Consider the following 25,147-nt stretch of genomic DNA (forward strand, 5'->3'; position numbering starts at 1 on the left):
GTATATAGCTTACAAAGTTTCTGGTTTTGAGATAAAAAATCATGTATATGCTAAACTGGTGGCTTGTCTAAGGACAATTCCTTTCATTAAAAGAAAGTAAATCTCAGCTGCATTCACCAAGTAGCCCCTAACATAATATGCTAATTTTAAGATGTGAACACCTTGTAACCAAAGACCTCTTATCTGTATTTCATACAAAACAGTCCCCACCCCACAATCCAATATCTAGCTCTATTTCTGAAACATGACATAGTAGAATATAATGGAAAAATCAAATTAGAACTGATAAAAGGCACATGACAGGATCTATGTAGGCACACTGGGTGTTCTACAGCCATGGATCTTCTCTCCTTTGCCACTCGAGACTCCTCTATGACGACAGAAAGCAGAAACCTCCTAGAATTTCTTTACTTGGCCTAAGCATCTGAAAACTTTGGGCTGTATTTACTATGGCTTTTAACTATGCAGGTGACACTCATTTGTAGCTGTAAGCAACTAGAAATGCAAGGGCGTGGACATTTCTCTTTATTTTCATAGTATGGGTCAAGCATAAACTGAACTTGAAATGTTAGAAATCATGAGAGTATATGTACATTCCCAATAGCCATGTATATTTATGAAGCAATTAAAGTATATGCAAGGAACAAGGACATTCTTGCTTTGCAGTGAAGGCAGAATGTTGGAATTTTTAATGTTTTTTAAATTTAAAGCACAGATAGAAGATTGCATTAGTTGAATTTAAAGTGAATATTGTACATGCTATTAATAGTATCCTCAAGGAACTTTTACTAGGTAAAGGTTCTCTGGTGGCAGATATTAAAGCCTTGATTGTTCTCCTTCCTAAAACATTTTATTATATTTTATTTTTAGAAATCAGAAACCTCAAAATCAATTTTTGATTAACATTTCAGAGGAATCTGATTTGCATAAAAAGGAAATATTAACTTTGCCAATTCCTATTTTTTTCCCTGCTCAATATCTTATCTATATAGCTTCTTAATATACTATAGGTATTGTGATAATAGTGAGGATACAAACAATGCGCATTTTGTTCTTGAGTATGTGTTTGTTATATATGACAATGCAAACATTAGAAATGTATAGAAAACTACTGAATGCCATCTGAGAGATACAGGTTCCCACATGAAACATCAAAAAACGTCTTGGACGCAAATGTGAAAGAATGCAAATAATCCAGTTGTTTTGCTTCAACACAAACAAAATAGGCATATTATGCTTCAGGTCTGGATATGATTTCTTTTAGACTGAACTTTCCATCTTCCTATTGACTATCAAAGTCAAGGGCCACTGTGACTTCAGGATTTCAGGGTATTTTGCCAGGAGGAGTCACCAGTTGCAAGTACTGGATGTGCCAGAAGCAGAAAGGGTCCGACCTGTTTTAGAGGAATTTAGGCCTTTCTGTTCCAAATGTAAATGGCAGCTGGCTTGCTACCCACGGAGGGAGATGAAAACATATGTCTATCTAGGGCATGTATCCTGTCATTAGTTATTTAGCAGATTGGACTTCTGGTAACTATTTGCCTACAAATCACTATAGCCTGAGACTTTGATGAATCCTTTTGTCTCAAAAGAGAGAAAATCTTTCCCTTGGACTCTATCAGATCAGAATATACGATACGATTCATGTATTTGCATGATGATTCCCAAAGAGCAAGCCAGATCCAGATGTAATTGTTGAGGAGTATGCTGCAGATGAGACATGGCTACATGAATAAGCTCATTGAGACCTCTGCTGCTCTAGACAGGGTATCTCTCTCTCTCTCTCTCCCCCTCTCTCCCCCACACACACTCAAAATGGCTTTGAAGTGGCAGTATCTCCAGTGTGTACAAGGGACAATGAGAAAAAGGCAGTTTTCAGATCAGGAAGGGAGCTAATTTGGTGAAGCACAGATCCCAAGAAATGCTGGAATACTTGTCTTGGAAGTAGCTATTCTGATGTCTCATTTTGGTTGGAAGGGACCTCTGGAAGTCATCTAGCATGACCCCCTCCCCAAAGCAGGGCTAACTTGAAATTTAGATCAGGTTGCTCAGCTCCTTGTCCAGTTCAGTTTTGAGAATCTCCAAGAATGGCCCAATACAGTTCCTTCTGTCACTTCAGAGTATAGCTCATTCCTGGTACAGCCACTGACTGCTGAATAGGTATAACTACTCATCTACTTACTTCCATTTTTCTGCCTATTTGTGTGACACACATATGCACTTAAGTAATGTGCAGTCCCCTTTGTTACTTGAATCATCTGGGTTTAACCTAAAGACTTTTGTGGCAGTTGTACTCACTTACATTGAGACTGAACTTCACACAATCTCCCTTCTCTGTTTATCTTGGGCCAAAAGAATACCACGAATTCCAAAACTTTCAATGACGGTCTTACAAATAACAGTATTCTGTTGGGGCAGCAGCATTATTCTCCATCTTCTGACCTGTTCCTTCTAGCACTAGATGCTTTCCTGGGCTTCCAGGTGTTGCTAACTGCTAGTAAAATAAATATGTAAACAAATATTAAGGTGACTTAGGAAAATATTTTTTCTTCTACCTCTAAAAACACTTTTCATGCATGCTTTGAATGCCTGAATCTTTTGAAGGTGGTAGTGCTAGAATATGGAGGAATTATTAATTTCTGAATTGTACTATGATTATTTGAGTTAGCTATAATCTCCTCAGTGCAAGCACTCGGATCTTTTAGTTGCTCAGCATAAAGGCCATTGCAAATAGTTAGCAAATAATAAATATCTGCCATATACTGCAGCAAGAGAAGTTGTTTCCCAGATGAGAATTCATCAACATAACAATACAGAACATTGCCGATTATGGCTGAAATACTTCCCACCTCCTGTCCCTGAGCCAGGCTGTTCCTGACCTTTACGTGGGTCCACTGATGTCAAGAGAAATTATGAAGCACTTCCTCTTCACTCCCTGCACGTAGTTCCCAGGAGGGCCCAGCACAGCTGAAGCGCCTGGCTGGAATCCCTTCCAATGTTAACAGGAGTTTCATCATTGACTTCAAATGAGCTTGGACTTCATCTCCCTTGTTTCTTCTCCTCCAATAATATTGTCGAAGTACCTTCTCACTCTGCCCTGTCTCCTTCCATACTAATGTCACATTGGCGTTTCCCTGGACGTGCTCTACTTTTCCATCCAGAACTTCCAGCAAGGAGGTTTTCAAAGATTTTCAATACTTACTGGAGATTTCCAAGTGCATGACAGTACAGGGAGAGCTGCTGTACAACGTGCTTCACACACGGTAGGTTTGATGCTTTTCAAATTTGTGTATGCAGTATCACAAAGCTCAGTAAGTCTGATATGTTACAAAAGTCTCTGTCTGTAAAACAGCAGTAAGACTGTTGTATTCCATCCATTTGGGACCCTTCAGACCATGTATTGATAATGGTCTCTAAGGAGTAACATGCTACTCCCCACAAAAAAGCACACAGGGAGGTCTCCTACCCAGCACAGCAAGAAGCCATAAAAACCTCAAGGCAGATTGTATTCTAAAGGCACCTTTTCAGAAAGTTTATTTAATTCCACGTAGGTGCTTCAGCTTGTGAAAACTCAGCTAGCAAGCAAGGTTTTGTTCCTCTCACACTCTGATTCACGAGCAAGATTTGAATCCTGTTAACAGCAGATACAGCCACCACAGTCAGAGGAATAAATAAATAAACAAATAGGTTGAATTTCATTTATTGGCGCTCAGAAAATGCCTCGTTAGAGTTTTTAAGCCCGTGCGACCCCGCCGGCTCTTCCTTTCCACCCCCGAGCACAGGCCGCGCCTCCCGCCGCTCCCCGGCCCCGGCCCCGGCCGCCTCCCGGCGTTCCGCTCCCCGGCGCCCGCTGGAGCAACCTGCTCGCACGTGGGCGAGGAGTGACGGGGGACGGGGGGGCAACCCAAATCCCGGTTTCCCAAAAGTAGGTCTGTGCTACTTCTGCAGTCCTCGCTCTCAGGAGCAGGGGGTTTTGTTCGAGACTTGGGTCCACCTCAGAAAGAGAGGAGGGGGATGTCCCGGTCCCTCGGCGCGGGTTTGGGTAATTTTCTTGGAAAACAAACCGCTGACCCACATGCAACACTGACAGGGTCGCAAGAGGATATAAAAAAACCTCCAACCCTCCTCTCAGCTATCACCACTTTATCACCTGCATGTGCCTGGAAGGAGGCTCTTCCCTCCACTGAGGGGAAAAAAAAAATCAGCTTAGGAAAGCAAAGTTTGAACAGCGAATTCCTGTTATTTCAAAACGCCCCATGTGACAGGATATTTCCTTATCATTTCGAGCCCAGAGCTTTCCCCTGATCCACCAGCCCTTCACAAGTGCGGAGGACCTGCCCGGCGGGAAGCCCTCTCCTCACAGCGTCGGGGCGCCACGGGCGAAGCCGCGGAGATGGCTCGCTCCCTGCTCCTGCTTCTCCTCGCACTTCTCCCCCGGGTTTTTCCGCTGCTGGGTAAGTGCCCGCAGGGGCTGTGCAGGATGAGACGTGCCGGGAAAAGAGCGGAGTCGCGGCGGGCACCGGGATGAGACGTGCCAGGAAAAGAGCGCGGTCGCAGCGGGCACCGAGCCCAGCCTGACCTGGGGCTTTGGGGGGGGGGAAACGGCCGCGCAGGTGGAGAAGCCCGCGGCCATTTTAACCCCCTCGGTGCTGCCTGAAGGGAGCCTCGATGCGGCGGGGCGGGCGGCTGAGGGAGGGCAGCCTACCCTCGGGCCCTCCCTCAGCCGCCCACACCAACTGTCTCCCCCTCGTCGCCTGCACCCTGAGGTGCCCGGCGACCAAAGCTGCCCGACGAGGCAGCCCTTTGGGTGCCTGTGGTGTTGTGGGCTCCAAACAGGGCTGTCACCAGCAGCGCCTCAGTTTTCCCCACTGCCTAAGGGGCTCAGCCCCTGATTGATTTAATGCCGTCACCCAGCTTTCCCTCAGCCACCTCCTCGCCACTGAGGTCTGCTGAAGGGCCTGGTGTTGGCACTCAGCCTTTCCTCCAGTCCTCTGGTCTTCGATGGTCCTGGGGACCTGCTTTTGGCAGACGGCTTTCGTGGGGGGATGTTAAGGTAGCTGAGGTATTGGCACAGAATAGAGCTGTGAAAACAGATGAAAGCTGTGTTTCTTGGTGAAAGCTAGAGCTTGCACCCTCTCGCTCTGAGAATTACTGTGATTTCCAGCACACTGCTATTTTTTGCTGAAAGTTTTGCATCTGCCCTTCCTGAAAGCCTCTCAGCATCCTTGGCTCTCCAGTTTGAGGTCTACTGAAGCACAACTTTATAACACTGCCTTGTAACCTTTCTTGCTTTGTGTAATTAGCAGCAATCATTGTACGCTATCTGGTAAGTGAGAGTCTGCATGAAGAAGGTAGTCATGCTACCTGCTTGCTGCCTTATTGCTCCCCCATCTCTCACTTCTGGCTTTTGGTCTGCTCTTCTGGTGCTCTCCATTACGGTTTAACACTGGTAGCGCTTCACCGGCTTCAGGAGTTACTTCTTGATTTACACTTGCATAATCTGTGATAGTTTGCAAATGTTGCAGAGTGTAAAGCTATGTTGGCATACTGGAAATCTCTACTGTGGAAAAGATACTCGGCCAGTGAGATTTTACAGTACCTGGTACAATTCTTTGGATATAAGCTGGGGCCAGAGATAGGCAAATAGTCACAGTGTGGTGGGTGAAGAAAAACGAAAGCCTGTGAGAAAAATTCTATTGGGATCTACTTGGGACAGTTGAGGGAAAAGATGCTAGATCTCCCTGGATGGGTTATAACGGTGAGGTAGTGAGTTCCTATGCCTGACACGTTCCTATGCATTTTAAAGAACCTCCTTCCAGGAGTAATTTTCAAAATATGGATTAGTCTGTTAGAAATTGGTGTAATTCGAAGTACCAAGACTGTGGTACTCGTGATCACGCTGTGGTGGACCTTTAAGTGTACCACCTACAGCACCCTGTTATGGGAGCTCTGTAACAAATGTTGCTACAGAACACTGAAACACAGTTAATGGTTATATGAGTAATTCTGCTCAGCCCATTTTACAGATACAACTCATCATGTTGACAGGAGCGGTAGCAACAGGGAAGAGTTGGCGGGGCATAGAAAGTGTTGCACAAATACCTGGCTTGTTTCATATTCTTCTGGACTATCTAATAACTCACATGGAAAGTGTTGTATGGGAATCCTTTTTGGTGTCCAAGCAGGCAGAACAAACACAGAAATAAAGCTGTAAACTAGAGCAACACAGGACCATGCTACACGTCTGCTGTATGGTCATGGATGAGACAGGAGCAACTCTTAGGGGAAGGAAATCCTGCAACTACGGTCTCAGCCACAGTTGCTCCTGCATCCTGCTACCTCCTGTTCTGTCCTCCTGTTTTGATGCCAACTTACTTTCAGTGCCTGCTTGGCTGTGTTGGCCCTTTAGCTGCTTACCTATGTATTATTCCCTGTCAGAGCGCTGTGTGTGTTGGGGCCCTTGTATAAGCAGCTGTGTTGCATTTACATACTGCTAACACTTTGTAAAGGTGCAGTCAGAAAAGCAGAGGACCAAAGATTTGTCTTTTTTTTTTTTTTCCCCCTCCACTGGCCAGACCTCTTTGTTCAGCTTTCTAACCTTGTTTCTGAAGCCAAAACTCTGCACCCTTTCAGGCTTGGGTTCAGCAATCCAGGTTTTTGACTCTGGGATGCCTTTTTCACATGCATAGCATCCTGGCTTTAATACCATAAGCTGCATAAAATAAGCAATGTTATTTTAGGCCACAAATACGACTTTAACAGTTTGAAAGATCAGGCAGTGTTTTCCACACATGTGAAAATGTCTGACATCTCTTTTACCCAGAAACTTTAAATAAGATTTCAGGGAAAGGAGAGTTGCAAGCATTGCATATATCAGTTTACAATAACATTGTGCTAAATGCTAGTAGAAAAGCAGAATAAAAAAAGTCATCACCAGCAGTGATAATTATACATTTCCTTGTATTGTCTGTGAGTAAAACAGATTGGCAAAAGGCAACGATTTCTGTCTCCAGTGCTCATCAGTTTTACACTACTTCCCAGTGAGTTGGAAGCCAAAGGACAGGAGAAGGAAATTGAACCATGGATGAGATAAGTCTAGGTCAGCTTTTTCTCTGAGAGAGCGGTTATTTGTTCCCAGGTTGTTCTTCTGCAGAAAAGTATGATCATTTCCATACTGGAGCCTCAGCAGAGAAAGGAAAATTTTCTGTCGTTAACCTGTTTTCCCCTTAAATATTTCTCCATTATAGAATTTGTTTAATTTGGTAATCATACACTAAAATAAATAATGTTTTAATTAGCTTCAATCCCCAGAGTCACATAAATTAGTATTTCTCTTTCCTAGCTTGTAGCCCAGTTAAAATACAGTTTTAAGACATTGTGCATCCTGTTACATTATGCAATCCAATATCAGAGAGAACTATTAAGTTACCATGCTAAAACATATCTCAAGGGGATCAGAGAGGAGAAATTCTCAGTCTTTGGGCAAGACCAGCTCAGAAATGTTGCACTCCATAGTACACCCAAGTGTAAGAGATGCTAAAAACTTTTCTAGTGGTTACAATTTTGAAATAAACCTTGAACACAGGAAGAATGCATGCTGTGAAGCACTATTTACTTAGAGGGGGAAATAACTTTGGGAGCTATGAAGAGCCTTGTAGATTTGCATAAGTCATTAAGAGGCATACCTGATGATGGCAAATCCCACTGTTGTCAGTATTTCATTCATAATGGAGAAATGTGAGAAAGGAGAAAGAAATCACTGGTTACTGCAGTTGAGTGAAAAATGAATATGCTGTTCTAGCCCTACAAGTAGGTTGTGTATAAAGCTTAAAAAAATATCCTTCCCCTCAGTTAAGACTTTAAGGATTTTAGCAGACCTTAAGGGAACAGAACTCCCTACTGTGGGGAAACGGAGCCTGAACAACTTAATGGTTGTTGTCATGATCTCACGCCTGGGAGCCAGGATCAAGGAGCCAGTGCTGCTGCAGTGCTCAGTGTCAGGATCTGCAGCATACGGTGTGCGTGCTCCCTTGTTTCAGTAACTTCCATGAGTGCAGCTTGGAATAATACCATGAACTTGTTTTTTCTTTTCAGTTTAACCCATGCTTTAAAGCTACAGGAGACACTAGATCTGCATCTCTGCTGCCTTGCACTTTTAAGTGTAGATGCTTTCACTGATGCAAAGTAGTTGAAATGTCCTCACATCTGAACTAGTTGCATTCTACAGTCACTTCAGCAGGTGTAGGCCACCGGAGTACTGCACTTTCTTTTGCTGAACAGATGATGAGATTTTAACCCCAAGAGTGGTGTCCAGATTCGTATTTCGTTTAAATAGTAAGATACTTCAAACCAAATGATTCCAGTGTTTTTTGTCTTACAGATACTAGCATCTTCTTAATATATAATGAAGATCACAAGCGCTGTGTACTGGCTCAAAGTTCTAATTCAGTGACTACTGCTCCTTGTGTTCAAGAAAATGAGTCACAAAAATTCAGGTGGGTCTCAGATCACCAGCTTATGAGCATAGCATTCAAATTGTGCTTGGGAGTGCCTTCGAAGAAAGACTGGGTTCCGATCACTCTGTATCCTTGTGACAAGGCTAGTGAACTTCAGCGATGGGAATGCAGAAATGAGACTCTCTTTGCAATCCAAGGGGAAGATTTGTTTTTCAACTATGGAAACAGACAGGAAAGGAATATTATGCTGTACAAGGGATCTGGTTTATGGAGTAGGTGGAAAGTCTACGGAACCACAGACGATCTGTGTTCTCGAGGCTATGAAGGTAAAGTTCTGTAAATTAATTTCTGTATTTCAAACTCATTTCTATGTGTATCATTAAAATATTTAGAAGTGTAGGAGAATTTGCTTCATCTCACTAATGATCAGTGAGTGTGACTTCTGGTGAAATCAGCAATACCTGAGTGTGTGTTTTATGTTTTTTGAAGGGTTCGTTTTGCTTTTTTATCACTGTTGTCAATGTTCTGATAGATAATTAACCATGCATGGTAGTGATTCATTTGGAGAGGGGAAAAAAAGTCTCTGGTTATTCAGAACGCGTGTATAACTACTACACAACAGTTAATGATAGCTTTTACTATTTACAAGTGTACAGAAAGATGTAGTGTGAGTGTATAGTCTGTTGGTTATGTTTGTTTGTGGGTTGTTTTTTTTTTTGCCTTGGGGTGCAAATATGAATTATGCTGTAAAAATTTAATTAACTTTTGATATCTTCAGCTCCAGCATATTGAAGATGCCTTCCTAGGTGTTTGAAGTGAGTCTCAGAGATGCTGCAGTGTTAGACAAAGAAATAAGATAATTTAAACAGTTAAATTTGAAAAAGTTATGTATGATACATACATACCTATATACATATATTTATGATAAGTGTCTGGGAATACATTTGGCTTCCCATTTAGTATTCTTTGATAAACAGAAATGGGCACAGAGGGAGGTAAGGACGCATTTTCTAGGGTTTACACAAAGGCTGATTACAGTACTAGTCCTTGGTCTAGAGCCAGAATAAAAGAACTGTAGCAAAGCAAATTATGTGAAAGGAGGCAGGGGGGAAGATGGAGTGATGGCCCACCATTCCTTCGTCCTTTGTTTTCTAGCAGCTCTGTGAGACAGTGACCTTGGTATGTCATCTCTTTAGCAGTCCCTGTCAAGTAGTGTTCCTCTGTATGTCCTCCCATCAATGCATGTACATTGTATGTGCACACACAGAAAACTGCTTTAGTTACTTTGATAACTTTCATTGACTCAGGTTTCTGATGAAACAAAAATTATCTTTAGATGCCAATGGAAATTTGATTTGGGCATAGTATATTGGAGACACTCTGTGGCATATATATCTTTCAATTTTCTATGTACGTGCTCTTCCCTGTATAAAATGGTCAGCAATTGAGTGGATTATTGACAGAAGAATCAGCAGCTGTTTGTGCTTAAAAAGAAAATTGCTTAACTATGTGGATTTTATAGTTTTGATTGTTATGCATGTAAAATTTAGCATGGGAATGTACTTGTCTTGGCTCAGTTCCAGTCAGTGGTCTCCTTAAGCAATAAAAATTTGTCTCATTGTGGACGTGGGTAACAGCTTAGACCTAGAGAGTAAGATTATCAATGTCCCGTTTCTCGTACAGTTTGTATATTAGGCTAGCAAGCTCTGCTTGCTATAATATGCTATAATATGATCATAAAACTGAACTGGTATATATCCCATGCTTATTACTGCTTATACATTTTTAAATTGTTGTGTCTCCTTAGATACCTACACAGTGAAAGGAAATGCCAATGGAGCACCTTGTGTATTCCCTTTTAAGTTTGGTGATAAATGGTATGCTGACTGCACAGATGCTGGCAGATCAGATGGCTGGTTCTGGTGTGGAACCACGTCAAACTTTGATGTTGACAAGATGTATGGATTTTGCCCATTGAAATGTAAGTTTTGTATGTTCAAGATTCTGCTGTGCTGTTATTCAGCTGCCTGGAAATACTGGTGTCCGTGTCATGTGCTTTACTGTAGAAAATACAGTTTGAAACGGTGCATTTTTCTGTCTCCATGCAGCCTGCTATCCTTTTAGGAACTACTTAAATATGCGAATATAGGACTCAGCATAAAAAAAAAATTGACCAACTACATCCAGGTGAAAGTGTGTTAATCACATGCTGGAATCTGTAATTACACCATTTACTTAAATAGAAAGTTAATTAGATGTAAAGGTGTTACATTAATATATGCAAAAGGCCATGTAGAAGTTTATGCAGCAGAATTGGAAGCTAGAATACAGCTTAACTGAAAATTAAGACTACTTTGTAGAATGAGTTCCCTTTTAAACATGAAGAAACTTACATGAACTTTTTACTAAATCCCAGTATTTCCCAAATCTGTGTGCTACATTGTGGTTCTGTGTTTAAAATCGATGAGAAGTATTTATATTCTAAATTCCCTGGTTTGAGTATAGAGTTTCAACTGTAGTGTTATGAATATGCAGAACTTTATTTAGAAATGTTGATATTACTTTAAGTAAATTGGAGTAATATGCCCATATGTATTTGAATTTGAATAAAGTTTCTCTGAACAACTGTAAAATATGTACTAAGCATTTTGTCTGCAAGCTGCTGCTTCTTCTGTCATGCTGAAAGAGGTAGCACTTCTCCCTCCCTTCTTCTTTATTATTGTGTTTTGCCGTAAAGCTCCAACTGACCACAGTCAGAGCTAAGGAGAAAAACATGTCTTTCCTTTGATGTGAAGAAAGCAGTGTGGGTTGATCTTAACTGTTTTGATGACAAAGTATTAGTGTCCTTGCCTGATTTCCATGAATGTTGCATTCATTATTTCAGACAAATAAAAATGGCATGGTTTTTTTTTTCTATGCCAGTGTTATTTTCAAGATATTAAAAACACGTTGGGAATACCAATCCCATTAATACAGCACATGCAAGATCAACTTAAGAATGCTACCTGTCTAGTGTTCTTTGAGTATAGCAAATAGGAGGCATCATTAACATTTTGTTTAATTCTTTGGCATAATTCAAGGAAATCCATTCAGATGGCTGTGATTGTTTTTGGAAAAAGCTGCTTTATGCTGATTGCCTGCATGTTTCCTTCCTGATTCTTCAGCACTGGCTATAAAATATTCACGTTTGGGTCATATATTTTAATGAGAGGCAGGCTGTAGTAGCAGAAGTTTTAGTCAGCCCTATGAAAGAGGAATGCACTACATGAGAGAGTGATAAGTTAATAAGCTCCAACAGCACCTTTAAACATAGAATGTTTAAGTCTTTGTATGTTAAAGTTTATTTAATAAGATTAAAGTGTTTGTTGTTTCTTAAACAGTCTGGGGGAGCAAAAGTGTCGATATGAAAATATGTGATGCAAACTATTACAGCTATTCATACTGGGGCCTGGACATACACTGACATTATCATCATTAAACCAGTCACTTTTTTTCATTGTGAGCAAAACCAGCTCAAATGTTCTCCAAAATGAAGAGAGCATAAGACTGTACTTATAACAGTTATTATACTCAATAGAGGTGTAGAAATTTGACCAGTGGAGGTAACATAATTGTGAGTATGACCCTTTATGTGGTGCTTTAAAAAGAGATGCTGCTACAGTGGCAGTAGAAACTTAAATCCCGCAGGAAGAAACTGAGAAGTGTTGCTGCATCAGACAATTTTTAGTAGGCTAGGAAATACTGGTTCTTTACAGGTTACACTGTGTCTTTTTGAGCTCTACATTGCACTGCAAGGTAAAAGTAGGTGTTGTGGAAGAAAACTGGTTGCACAGTGTAAGACCATCAGGAGAGTAAGTCATGAGGTGTGCCTATAGCTATATTCAAGTAGGCAAAAGTCCATTGAGGCCCCTTTCTTGACAGATGAAAGAGCTAGAATTTCTGTGAAGAATTTAGAAAGCCTTATAGATGATGCATAAAACTTGCAGCTGACTAGGAAGGAAACAAAAAGTGCAGAGAATGAGGAAATATTTAAATAGTCTTGTTTACCTCTTCCTCTGTAATAACTGTACAAGACTTATAAAACCCTTTCTATCAAGTCAGAACCAGTTTTCTTTATTGAAATATAGATTTTAATATTTTTGCAATATCTTTTATCCCAGGCTTGTGCTTATGCACAGGAATTTACGGTCTTGTAGAACATAGTATAGCGAATAAATTTTGCCTTCTGATACTCATAAAATATTTTGGACAGAAGTTGGTTTGTGGATAATGATAATCAGATGAAAGTTCCCATTTTTAGTCAAATGTCCATCTTATAGTAGGTTATGTCTGATTTTTGTTTTCTAAGGCTAATATGAAAAGAAGCATTTCATATTATCTATAGACTATCAGGTATAATACAGGAAAAAGTGGAACTGGTTACTGACCTGCTGACATTTAACATGTATCGCCCTTTGTCCTGAGTTTTGTTTATTGTACTGTTTTCCTCTTATTTGCACACTTAGGTTTTCTGAGCTCTCTGAATTCGGAAAAGGAAAAGACCTCTTTCTCTCAAATTTTTTCACAGCTTGCAACTTGAGAAACTCTGATACAGGCTGCAGGAATTTCAGTCATTTTCCCATTGTCAGCAGACATACAGTGACCTCTGCTATATTCTGCTTTTGTCATGCAACTTTAATCTCTTTATGGAGTGATATTTAGCTCAGTGTTAGGGCCTCCTTTTTTGGCAGAGCAAGATCACACTGTTTGTTGCTTGTTGTGGGGATTCAACTGAGACAAGCCAGGAGAGGCTGCAGCAATGTAAGAGTGTGGTACCTTCTGGGGCCGCTTCTAATGTTGGGTCCTGCTGGATGATGTTTTCACTGGTTTGGCATTGCCTAAAATTAGTGCCAAGTTCAGGTATTGGAGGAGATCACAATAAGGTCATGTGGCAGAGAAGAAAGCATGGTGGTATGTCAGATACATGCACAACGCAAATCAGGAATAGCAGGAAAGGGTGAGATGGATGCTGATAAATGTAAGTTTTGTGTTCAGTGCTTGGGTCTGATTACCTCTATCACAGTAAGAAAATCCATAGACACTTTACATAGTACCCAAAATTTGTAAAAAAAATTGGGGTTTCTTATCTCAGAAAAGTGATCAGCTTGATGTACGCCTTAGCTAGCATGAGTCTGGAAGTTTTTAGTCTTTTTCTCCACAGTGAGAAATCAACTCTTTTAGCATGACTTTAGCCACTCATCTTCTATCTTAAACAGCAGCTTTGTTATACCAGAGAAAATGGTGACATTGTTTCATTACCTGTGTCCTGCCCAACACGGCTGTCATGGTTTAGCTCTGCCCTGGATTTACTAACACATTAGAGAGCCTCAAGACTCCTTTCAAACCAGTTCTCTAATGCAATGGTTAAGTTTGTGTATTTTTGCTAAGCGATTTATTCTATATTTTTTTCTGGTTCTGTCTTCATGATCAGTTACAGCATTTCTTTTTCTCCCTATAGTTAATAGTATTGATTTGTTGTGGCATACTGATCCTTTAACAAATGTCCGGTACCAGATAAACTCTGAGGCAGCTCTGAAGTGGCACCAGGCAAGAAAAAGCTGTCAACAACAGAAGGCAGAGTTATTAAGCATCACAGAGTTGCATGAACAAACATACCTGACAGGTAGGGTAATATTATCCATCAGTTTTTTTAAAAAGTGCATTATTGTAGCAGTGACACTTGCATAGCATGTTCCATCTTGAAAATGGATATTTGTTCAGTTCTGGTAATTAGTAGATTTAAACTGTTAGCTTGAATGATTCAGCTGGAAGAATCGGGTAGATAATGATTATTTTATCCTGATTTAATATTGCCAGAAATTTACAGTAACATAAAAAATACAGCAACTAAGTAATGCAAGCAATAAGGAATGAATGTTGGAATGCAGGAAAATGCAAAATAGTTTGTAAACCAAAGATGCAGATACCAAGACTGCATCCTTTTTGTGCTCTACTTGTTGTGTGTACTAGTCAGTCTTTTTGGCCTATCTCTTTAAAGCTGTCGTATCATCAGTATGTGCTAAAATATGAAAAGGAAGAAAAAGAACTAATAAACAAAAGGGCTTACAAATAGCTTGTTTTATTTTCAATCTCCTTTAATGTTTTTTTGAAGTAATTTCCAAACTTCTCTGAAAAAATTCAGTCCTGAATTTGTGCTTGAATACATTTATATTCCACAATGAGACTGTCTCCTTTTTATTACCTTCTTAGCCTGTGTACGCACATGAAGTAGTCCACTAATTCATCTATTAGATTAGAAGATATTTTGAATATGTTACATCTGTTGGAAGATAAACTTTTCTATGCCATATGTTGTACTATGTAAGTTCATAGAATCAGAGAATGGTTTGGGTTGGAATGGACATTTAAAGATAATCCAGTCCACTCCCCCTCTTATGGGCAGAGACATCTTGCACTAGATCAGGTTGCTCAAAGCCCCATCTAACCTGACCTTGAACACTTCTAATGATGGGGATCCACAACTTCTCTGGGCAACCTGTGCCAGTGTCTCACCACCTTCATCGTAAAGAATTTCTTCAATATGTCTGATCTAAATCTACCCCCTTTCATTTTAAAACCATTGCCCCTTGTCCTGTCACTACAGGGCCTGGTAAAAAGTCTCTCTCCATCTTTCTTATAAGCCCCTTTTATATACTGAAAGGCTGTGACAAGGTCTTCCTGGAGCCTTCTCTTCTCCAGGCTGAACAACCCCAACTCTCTCAGCCATTTTTCACAGGAGGGTTGTTCCAGCCCTCTGATAATTTTCATGGCCCTCTTCTGGACCCGCTCCAAGAGGTCCGTGTCTTTCTTGTACTGGGGACCTGAGAACTGGATGCAGTACTCCAGGTGGGGTCTCACGAGAGTGGACTGGAGGGGGAGAATCGCCTCCCTCGACCTGCTGGCCACACTTCTTTTTATGCAGCCCAGGATATGGTTGGCTTTCTGGGCTGCAAGAGCACATTGCCGGCTCATACCCAATTTTTCATTCACCAGTATCCCCAAGTCCTTCTCCAGATGGCTGCTCTCAATTCATTCATCCCCCAGCCTGTGTTGATATTGGGGGTTGTCCCGACCCAGGCGCAGGACCCTGCACTTGTTCTTGTTGGACTTCATGAGGTTCACACGGGCCCACTCCTCAAGCCTGTCAAGGACCCACTGGATGCCATCCCTTCTCAGGATCATCCCCACTCAGCTTCGTGTCATCTGCAAACTTGCTGAGGGTGTACTCTATCCCACTGTCTATTTCATCGATGAAGTAATTTAATAATATCAGTCCCAATACAGACGCTAGAGGAACACCACTTGTTACTGGTTTCTATTTGGACATTGAGCCATTGACTGTAACTCTTTGGATGCAGCCATCCAGCCAATTCCTTATCCATCTAATAGTCCATCCATCAAATCCTTATTTCTCCAATTTAGAGGAATGATAAATGTATTTTTAATGCTACGAACAGTCTGTTCTGTCTAAACGTTTGTTTTCAATTTAAGGATTTGGTCAAAACCTGGGTCTTTTTTTTACTGAGTGTGATGAAACTATTGTTGAAATTAATGCTCAAGGGAGCGATCTGGCACTGACATATAGAAGTGAGTTATTAGTAGGTATGTTTTAATTGCAAACTAGTAGATATTGCTGCCAAATGTATGTGAAAATCAGTTTTTCATTCTGCAGCTCTCCTGGCAGAACCAGGATTTCCTGTCATGCTCAGTTCTTGATTGTCTTAATAACAACTTGTTTGTATAGAAGTAGTACTGGAACACATTAATATGTTGGTGCCAAATCAGGCTCTGGTATGACATTCCAGTCCTTTCCAGTGCTTAACTACCCCTCTTTTTAACCTTGCCATGCTTCAAGTGCTACCCATAATCATGGTATCAAAGACAGTTAAAATATATAGAGCAAAATTACATACTGGCATGATGCCATCAGTACAAGCAGCAATAAATAATATCTGTTGTGCAATGATTTTCTGTGAGCTATGCAGAAATACATTTAATTAAAAAAAAATCAGCAGTCATCCAACTGGGCTTCCATGTCTGATACGAAAGGCAGAGATAGACAACTGATTAATAATGACTATAAATAATGCTAGAGAATTCAGGCAGGACCATATTAAGCATGATATTTTTAGGTGCTTTTCAGAACTGGAGGATTAATTTAGAACTGGTTTTAGAAGCCTGACTTATCATTGGCTACAGTGAAATCAGATGAGTCTGAAAAATGTAGATGTGCTGTTAAAAAGATGATGTTTGGAATGATCGTATTTTAATGTAGTTTGATAAAATGCAAACAGTTTTTTTACTTTACAGCATTTTGTAAATTTGAAACTCACATTTGTTAATTTTATTGGAAGAGAAAACACACGATAGGAAACTATTCACATTTCACTTTGGAAAAATGATTTTTGGTTTTGTGACCTTTTGTGCAACTTAATATTTTATAATTCTGGAAAAATTTTTTTTCATATTTATGATTATCAGTTTACAAAGAGCATGCAGAAGTGTTGTTTTGTTTTCTACTGTAATAAAATTCTCCACACCTAAAAATGTGAAAACTCTAAAACTAAAGTGACCCATGTAAGATGACATGTTTTGCAGGTTTAGCATAGCCACCTTAACTAAAAGGTTAAAAGTTGTTAAAACTTGTACTGGGAAAAAGGAGAAGCAGACGGTTTAGCTAGAATTCAGCTCTCAAGTTTTGAGAAAGTGTTTGCTCTTGCTGTGCACTTCCAGTATCTCTCTTTGTCTCTGTTACCTAGGTTTGACTGGCAGACTGAGTTCTGCTCTCTGGTTTGGTCTTAACAGTTTGAATTTCAACAGCGGATGGCAATGGGTTGGTGGTGCTCCTTTCCGATACTTAAATTGGGTTCCAGGTAAGGTTAAATATGTTGCTACTCAGTTTAAAAGGCAAAAATTTGATCATCGTGTAACATACTTCCTTTCTAGTACTCTATTCTCTTGCAATTATTGAGCTTGTTTTGATGTTGAAAGATTCTGACTGTGGCTATAAACACTGTGAGTAACAGCCCTTATGCTAGGGATACACACTGAGCTTAATTTATTATTTGCAATGGAGATGGTAGCTTCAAAATCCAGAGGAAAGTTTTAAAAGTCATCTATTTACACTTCATTTGTATATCTTCTTAATTTACTTTATTTCTATATGAATACAGAATAAATCTGATGCTATAGGTGTCTTCATTTGTGAGATTAGACAGGTCAGTGTATGGGTTTTGGTGGTGGTTTTTTTTTTTTTTTTTAATTTCCTTTCCTTTCCAATTTGTTTCAGTTACTTGCTTAAAGATTGGATTTTCATTTTCGTTTGGGATTAACCTACCCATGGCAGTAGCACGTATCAAACTGAACATGTCAGGCTAGTCTAAAGCAAACCCAGCTACTTCACGCCTGTAGTTGCGATGTTGAGCTCTAGTGCCATTATTAAAAAGCTAGTCTCCTATGCCATCTGTGTACGCACTGAAGAAGAGGTACTTTTCCGGTTTACTATTCAGAGTGCCTATGTTAAGGTGTCTTTTTGCAGGACCCTTGTTTCCTTGCACTGGCTATTCAGGAAGCCTTTGGACACTAATTTAAAGTAGATGTCTGAAGTTATGCAGTATAAATACTCTTCTTTATCTTCACTGAGCATGTCACATGTATTTAATCTGCAATAACTATAAATGCCCACTCCATCGTGTCATCCAGTGGCTTCCTTGTGTAGACAAGGCCAAAAGCACATTTTATGTGGACAAACTTCTTGAGTAGGTAAGCTTTGAAGAGTGAATTGAACTACTTTATAAATAGCTCTCCAATGGAGTGAGCACACAAGGCAAACAGATGGGCTGAACTGTAAGTTGCTGTGAAGGTATTTATAGGTCTGTCATCCAAGTGTACTGATGAGGATGTGCATGTAATGAAGAGTGGGGGAAAACTGATTGTGAGGTGGAACCAAAGTGGCAAGGGCAGCTGCTCGTCGTTGTTAAAACTGCAGACAACTCTCAGTTGTCCTGGAAAGAATTAGATGGGTTTTGGTGTAACCAAAATGGGCTTCATTTATCTTTAACTCCTTATGTTTCTTAATTTCATTCAAAGGTAATACTCTTAAGCCCATATAACCTATTCTATATTTGTGCTATCTCCTTCATGACGTTGCTTTGGTCAGCCTACCTCTATTTCATCCCCATTACCCTGGATGTTCAAGAGCTGGCTGTTCTTCCACTAGTATACTTTAAAAGAACTTGTGGAAGCTTCATATTGTTTCATTTCACTAGCCCTAAATAAATAACAGAAAAAAATGGGAACTAAGTTATCAACGTTTAAACTAAGATTATGCTGGTTAGGCATTTAGGAGAGCTAACTGCCAACAGCCGAACTTTTTTTGTACATTCAAACAATTTAAATTTGTATTTTTTGAAGTAAGCATATCTTTTTCTCCTATGGAAAGAAGATATAACATGACTGCAAATATAAGACTAACTGAAATCTAAGGTAATGAAATCATAATGATGTAAGAAAATTTTCAGTGAACAATCCTGCACACTAAAAAATATTGTTTTGCTGTGTTTATTGCTGAGCAGTACTGACACTTGCTTGTTATGTAGTGTAGTGGCATGGGTTCAGAAGTGAAAGAAAATCCACGTTAAGTTTAATCACATTAGACCAGATCTTGAAAAGTTCATCTGGTTTATTGCAGAAATTTGTTCTGTTCTACAGGTTCTACTTTTCTTCTAGATGTTCCTGTTAGTGCTAATCAACTGAAAATATCCAAATATCCTACTATTGTCGTATTGTTTAGACAAGTGGACAAGAAGTTCACATTAGCGAAATAATTACCTATTATTTTTCTGTCTTTACTGTTTTACTAAGTACAGAATTTGACTAGCTTACTGAACAGTTTTTTCACCTAAAGATTGTGCTCTGGACTTTAGACATTCTTTGTTTAGAAAGGGAAATAACCCAAACGAAACAGGTACACTGTAATACCTTCCATCAAGACTTTGAACCTGTGAGGAGGCTGTTAAATTGTGAACTGGATAAATATCTCAACTTGTGGTTGCTGTGAAAACATCTCTCTTAAGGGAATGAACTGCCCTGTTCAGTCTAAAGGACTGTGGAGAATCACAATTGTCTATATGTTAATGTATCTTATAATTAAAGCATGGAACAGATTAGAATGTGAGAGTAATTGGGAGGGTAACCATGATGTGCTTATACTTTGTTGTTGTTTTTGAGGTTTTGTTTTGTTTCTTTTTTAAAGGACATCCTTCTCCAGAACCTGGAAAAATCTGTGCAGCATTAAATCCTGCCAAAGGTGCTAAGTGGGAGAATTGGGAATGCGATCAGAAACTTGGCTATATTTGTAAACGAGGAAATGCTACTTTAGAATCTTTCATTATTCCTACAGGTAGGCTTGGTAATAAACCCTCAACAAATTATTGATGACCCGTGTTTTTTATCTGTAATTATAACAGGTATTTGTTATTGCACATGGTAAAACCAAGCAAAGATCTCTGCAGACTGTGGCTTGACCAAGATTCCCTGTAAAAGTGAACAGCGTGTGCTTTCTTTTTGTTCTGGCCTCCCTACTTCCCATATAGTAATCTTTCTTCAGTAGCTTTGATTTCTAAATGGCAGAAATGGTGGAGTTCTTTTTCCAAAAACAAGCAGAACTGTCAGATTTTGTTAATAAAATAAAAAGAGAGATAATTTAATGTTTAAAAACAATGATGTAATTATCTAAAGCCCCATGTACTCAATGAAACTAATCTGTTTCTTCTTGCTGTCATTTTTACTACTTACGAAATAGAGTAAGTTTGCCAGTGCAAGTTGGTAGTGGACTAGAGGAATTTTAAAAAATTCTTTTGAGAGTTAAATACTTTTTATATATCTACATATTTTATAACTAGATATATATTTATATATAGATATATAAAATTATTTGTGTATATATATAAAACTATTTATAAAATTATTTAAATTATGTATATATAGACACTTTTTCAGAAGAAATGGAAATCTGGCACTTGCCAATGTACATAAGAAAGACAACACAGGGATAAGTTTTCATAGCTTTATTTAGACCTGTTTCCTTATTATCTCTCTGTGTACTATAAAAACCTTGTAACTTATTCTCTTATTCCATCACTCCTCTTTCTGTTCTTTCCAAATTTCTTTCTCTTTCCAGGACATAGCGGTATCTCCTAAATCCACTGACATTATTTTGTATAGGTTTTAGAAGTGAAAAGTTAAACCATTACTGGATTTCCAGTCCATTTATTAATATGCGTTATTGGCAAACCAGATGTTTTGGAAACTCAGTGTTTGACATTTGGCTTAAAAACCATGTGTTTTAATGTTTTTATTGCTTTTGCCAATATATAACCAGGCCAGTCAAAACCACTTAGGACAGAGACTTCTGCCTAATTTGTTTTGCTTTATTACTAAGAGAAAAAAAACACAAGAACGAGCTAGTGTCTCATTAATTAAATATTGAAATCAATATTTAATACTTAATTAAATTAATACTTCAGTATTGAAATCAAGCATATTTGTTGCCTTAGCTGAGAAGGACTTTAGTGCACATTTTAATTCTTTTCTAAATTAAGATGTAAAGTTTTGTTAGTATTTGTATACAGCTGATAACCAGATAGTTTAATTTACATAGGTTGTCTTACATTGTTCAGTTGGCTACTGCTCAGCTTTTCAGGTTTCATACATCAGTTCTTAAGCACTGATGCCTATAAATATACTATCAATGCAATACTGGCTGCTATCTTATTTAGATTTAATTTCAGTTTAGGGGGGTCTAATGGCTATTTCTTTCTTATGCGTTAGGCTTTTGATTCTCCCCCTGCCCCAGTTTACCAGTAATTTGGAGGAAGAACAGAAATGAGACAAAAAGTTTTCAATTGTACAGAAATTGCTGAGTAAACATGGTGACAGATTAACCAGAGTTTGGCAGTGATTCATTTCATAAAATATTTTCCAAAATGTCCTGTGGGGGGAAGCCATAAAAGGAATAAGCATGTGATCATGCAAGGTGTTAACTGCCCTCAGCTTTTAATGATGTAAAGGAAAACTCGTGGCAGATAATGTTTTCCTGACTAGGGCTCCTGAGTCAAGAAATAAATTAATCGCAAATTCACACAGGCACTTAGTTGTGCGCTTAACATTAAACACAGGGGCAATCCTTTGAAATTTTAACCCTAGAAGTTACAATTGGGTCTAACAAGGCACTATGCGAGGACTGTGGGACAGAAGAACACTTTACAACAGAATATAATCATGCTTGTATCCAAAACAAAGTAGAGAAAAATCTTTACAGAATATTTATTTTTGTTGCAGATGAAGATTTTCATGAAGCCAACAGCTGTAGGTTTTTTTGTAGCAAAATTGCTTTTTCCAGCAGGGGTCCATATCATTGTATACATCTAAGTGATGTAGAATCTTAGGGTTTCAAAGCATTTGCCCTTTAATACAGGAAAGTGGATTTATAGGAACCTGTTATTTTCCCCTGCAAAACTTGCTTATTTTTTGACTTAATTTTCTAAGGAAAGGCTGGCTGGCTGTCTACCTCCACCAAGTGACTGCCAAAATAGATTTCATCCCAATCCAACAAGGTGTAGTGATCTTAAAGTATTAAGTTTCCAAATGTTTCATAAAACATTCGATTAGAGGAAATAAATGCTCTTAGTGTCACTGTTGTGAGTGCTGTGTGAGTTCTCTCTTATCAGACCACAGAGAATGGGTGTGAGAGAGAGAAATTTGAATGCCTGAATAACGAGACAAACTTCAGCTAGCGCTTTCAGCCTTTTAGACACCCAAGTCAATCACTGTGAGATCATCAAACTTCAGGAAGCCAAGATTATCGTTTACAAAAGTATTTGCTCTCTGTTTGAGGAATAACCATTCTATGCTTACAAACTTCACTTCTGTATCTTGATCTATTCCACAGTAAATTCATCAGCTTGATATTTGGGATAACATTTTTTACACGTTAATGTGATCTTCTTTGTTACATCTTACTTGTTTTAATTTGCATGGCTCTTTTGCTTAAGTCAAATGAAGTTCAGGGAATAGTACTTGTTTCCATTAGGATGAAAAGTAGATTGTATGGCTTTGTGTTGTCATGTATTTTCTTTAAAAGGAGGATAGGGAAGCACAGAGTTCATTTTTGCTGAGTACTGGAAATGAAGAACTGAAGACTTTCTCTTACTGAGAAATCCCCATTCAATAAGACTTGCACCGAAGAAACTAGACTGTCAACTTCTTTTCTTGTTTTGCGGCCTGCAACAAATTCCCTGGTGTTACTGGATTTACAAGCAAAAGAGCCTCCCACCCTGCCATAGCTGCTTTAGTGTTTACAGTAATAGTCTCACAGTTTCCTTTGGTCTGAAAAAAGAGACTCTCACACTCACTGGGGAATAAATACCTTTGTGACTGTCTTTGTAGCCATGTCTGAACTGCTGATGTCTGTTCTATTCAGTGTTTACAGTTTGCACTAAGTATGTTGGAGGTGCATATAAGCCTAGATTTTTTTTTCATATAATAGAATCATAGAATCATTTAGGTTGGAAAAGACCTCTAAGATCATCGAGTCCAACCATAAACCTAACACTGCCAAGTCCACCACTAAACCATGTCCCTAAGCACCACATCTACACGTCTTTTAAATACTTCCAGGGATGGTGACTCAGCCACTTCCCTGGGCAGCCTGTTCCAATGCTTGACAACCCTTTCGGTGAAGAAATTTTTCCTAATATCCAATCTAAACCTCCCCTGGCGCAGCTTGAGGCCATTTCCTCTTGTCCTATCGCTAGTTACTTGGGAGAAGAGACCGACACCCACCTCGCTACAACCTCCTTTCAGGTAGCTGTAGAGAGCGATAAGGTCTCCCCTGAGCCTCCTTTTCTCCAGGCTAAACAACCCAGTTCCCTCAGCCGCTCCTCATCAGACTTGTTCTCCAGACCCCTCACCAGCCTCGTTGCCCTTCTCTGGACACGCTCCAGCACCTCGACATCCTTCTTGTAGTGAGGGGCCCAAAACTGAACACAGTACTCGAGGTGTGGCCTCAGCAGTGCCGAGTACAGGGGCACGATCACTTCCCTACTCCTGCTGGCCACACTATTTCTGATACAAGCCAGGATGCTGTTGGCTGCCTTGGCCACCTGGGCACCCTGCTGGCTCATGTTCAGCCGGCTGTCGACCAGCACCCCCATGTCCTTTTCCGACAGGCAGCTTTCCAGCCACTCTTCCCCAAGCCTGTAGCGTTGCATGGGGTTGTTGTGACCCAAGTGCAGGACCCAGCACTTAGCCTTGTTGAACCTCATACAATTGGCCTGGGCCCATCGATCCAGCCTGTCCAGATCCCTCTCTACGTAGAGCCTTCCTACCCTCGAGTAGATCAACACTCCCTCTCAGCTTGGAGTCATCTGCAAACTGGGGCACTGCAAACTCATCTCAGGGGGCACTCAATCCCCTTTTCCAGATCGTTGATAAAGATATTAAACAGAACTGGCCCCAATACTGAGCCCTGGGGAACACCACTTGTGACCAGCCGCCAACTGGATTTAACTCCATTCACCACAACTCTTTGGGCCCGCGATCCAGCCAGTTTTTTACCCAACGAAGAGTACGCCCATCAAAGCCATGGGCAGCCAGTTTTTCCAGGAGAATGCTGTGGGAAATGGTGTCAAAGGCTTTACTAAAGTCCAGGTAAACAACATTCACAGCCTTTTCCCTCATCCACTAAGCAGGTCACCTTGTCATAGAAGATCAGGTTAGTCAAGCAGGATGTGCCCTTCATAAACCCATGCTGACTGGGCCTGATCACCTGGTTGTCCTGTACGTGCTGTGTGACGGTGCTCAAGATGCTCCTTAACCTTCCCTGGCACTGAGGTCAGACTGACAGGCCTGTAGTTCCCCAGATCCTCCTTCTTGTAGATGGGCGTCACGTCTGCTAACCTCCAGTCAACTGGGACCTCCCCAGTTAGCCAGGACTGCTGATAAATGATGGAAAGTAGCTTGGTGAGCACTTCTGCCAGCTCCCTCAGTACCCCTGGGTGGATCCCATCCGGCCCCATAGACTTGTGTGTGTCTAAGTGGTGGAGCAGGTTGCTAACCGTTTCCCCTTGGGTTATGGGAGCTTCATTCTGCTCCCCATCCCTGTCTTCCAGCTTAAGGGGCTGGGTACCCAGATGACAACTGGTCTTACTGTTAAAGACTGAAACAAAGAAGGCATTAAGTACCTCAGCCTTTTCCTCATTCTTTGTCACTATGTTTCCCCCCACATCCAATAAAGGATGGAGATTATCCTTAACCCTCCTTTTGTTGCTAATGTATTTACAGAAACATTTTTTATTGTCTTTTACGGCAGTAGCCACATTAAGTTCTAGTTGGGTTTTGGCCCTTCTAATTTTCTCCCTGCATAACCTCATGACATCCTTGTAGTCCTCTTGAGTTGCCTGCCCCTTCTTCCAAAGGTCATAAACTCTCCTTTTTCTCCTGAGTTCCAGCCAAAACTCTCTGTTCAGCCAGGCCGGTCTTCCCTCCGGCTTGTCTTTCGGCACATGGGGACGGCCTGCTCCTGCACCTTTAAGATTTCCTTCTTGAAGAATGTCCAGCCTTCCTGGACTCCTTTGCCCTTCAGGACTGAC

At 40.2% G+C, this 25,147-nt stretch overlaps 1 protein-coding gene across 3 annotated transcripts in view; it reads left to right on the plus strand.

Annotated features, from left to right (window-relative positions):
* Positions 1-4,333: 4,333 nt before the first annotated feature.
* The window catches only part of LOC143157115 (macrophage mannose receptor 1-like), a 66,735-nt gene continuing 45,921 nt past the window's right edge, over positions 4,334-25,147 (plus strand). For 2 of the 3 annotated variants that reach the window (XM_076331640.1, XM_076331641.1), the window contains exons 1-6: positions 4,334-4,454; positions 8,381-8,782; positions 10,264-10,437; positions 13,954-14,118; positions 17,255-17,368; positions 19,750-19,896. In XM_076331640.1, the coding sequence (XP_076187755.1) occupies positions 4,394-4,454; positions 8,381-8,782; positions 10,264-10,437; positions 13,954-14,118; positions 17,255-17,368; positions 19,750-19,896 (1,063 nt within the window). In that variant the 5' untranslated portion in view covers positions 4,334-4,393. Of the gene's footprint in view, positions 4,455-8,380; positions 8,783-10,263; positions 10,438-13,953; positions 14,119-17,254; positions 17,369-19,749; positions 19,897-25,147 lie in introns of those variants that run through there. The other variant, XM_076331642.1, reaches the window with a different exon arrangement.

The sequence above is a fragment of the Aptenodytes patagonicus genome, chromosome 2 (genome assembly GCF_965638725.1).
Source record: "Aptenodytes patagonicus chromosome 2, bAptPat1.pri.cur, whole genome shotgun sequence".
NCBI lineage: Eukaryota > Metazoa > Chordata > Aves > Sphenisciformes > Spheniscidae > Aptenodytes > Aptenodytes patagonicus.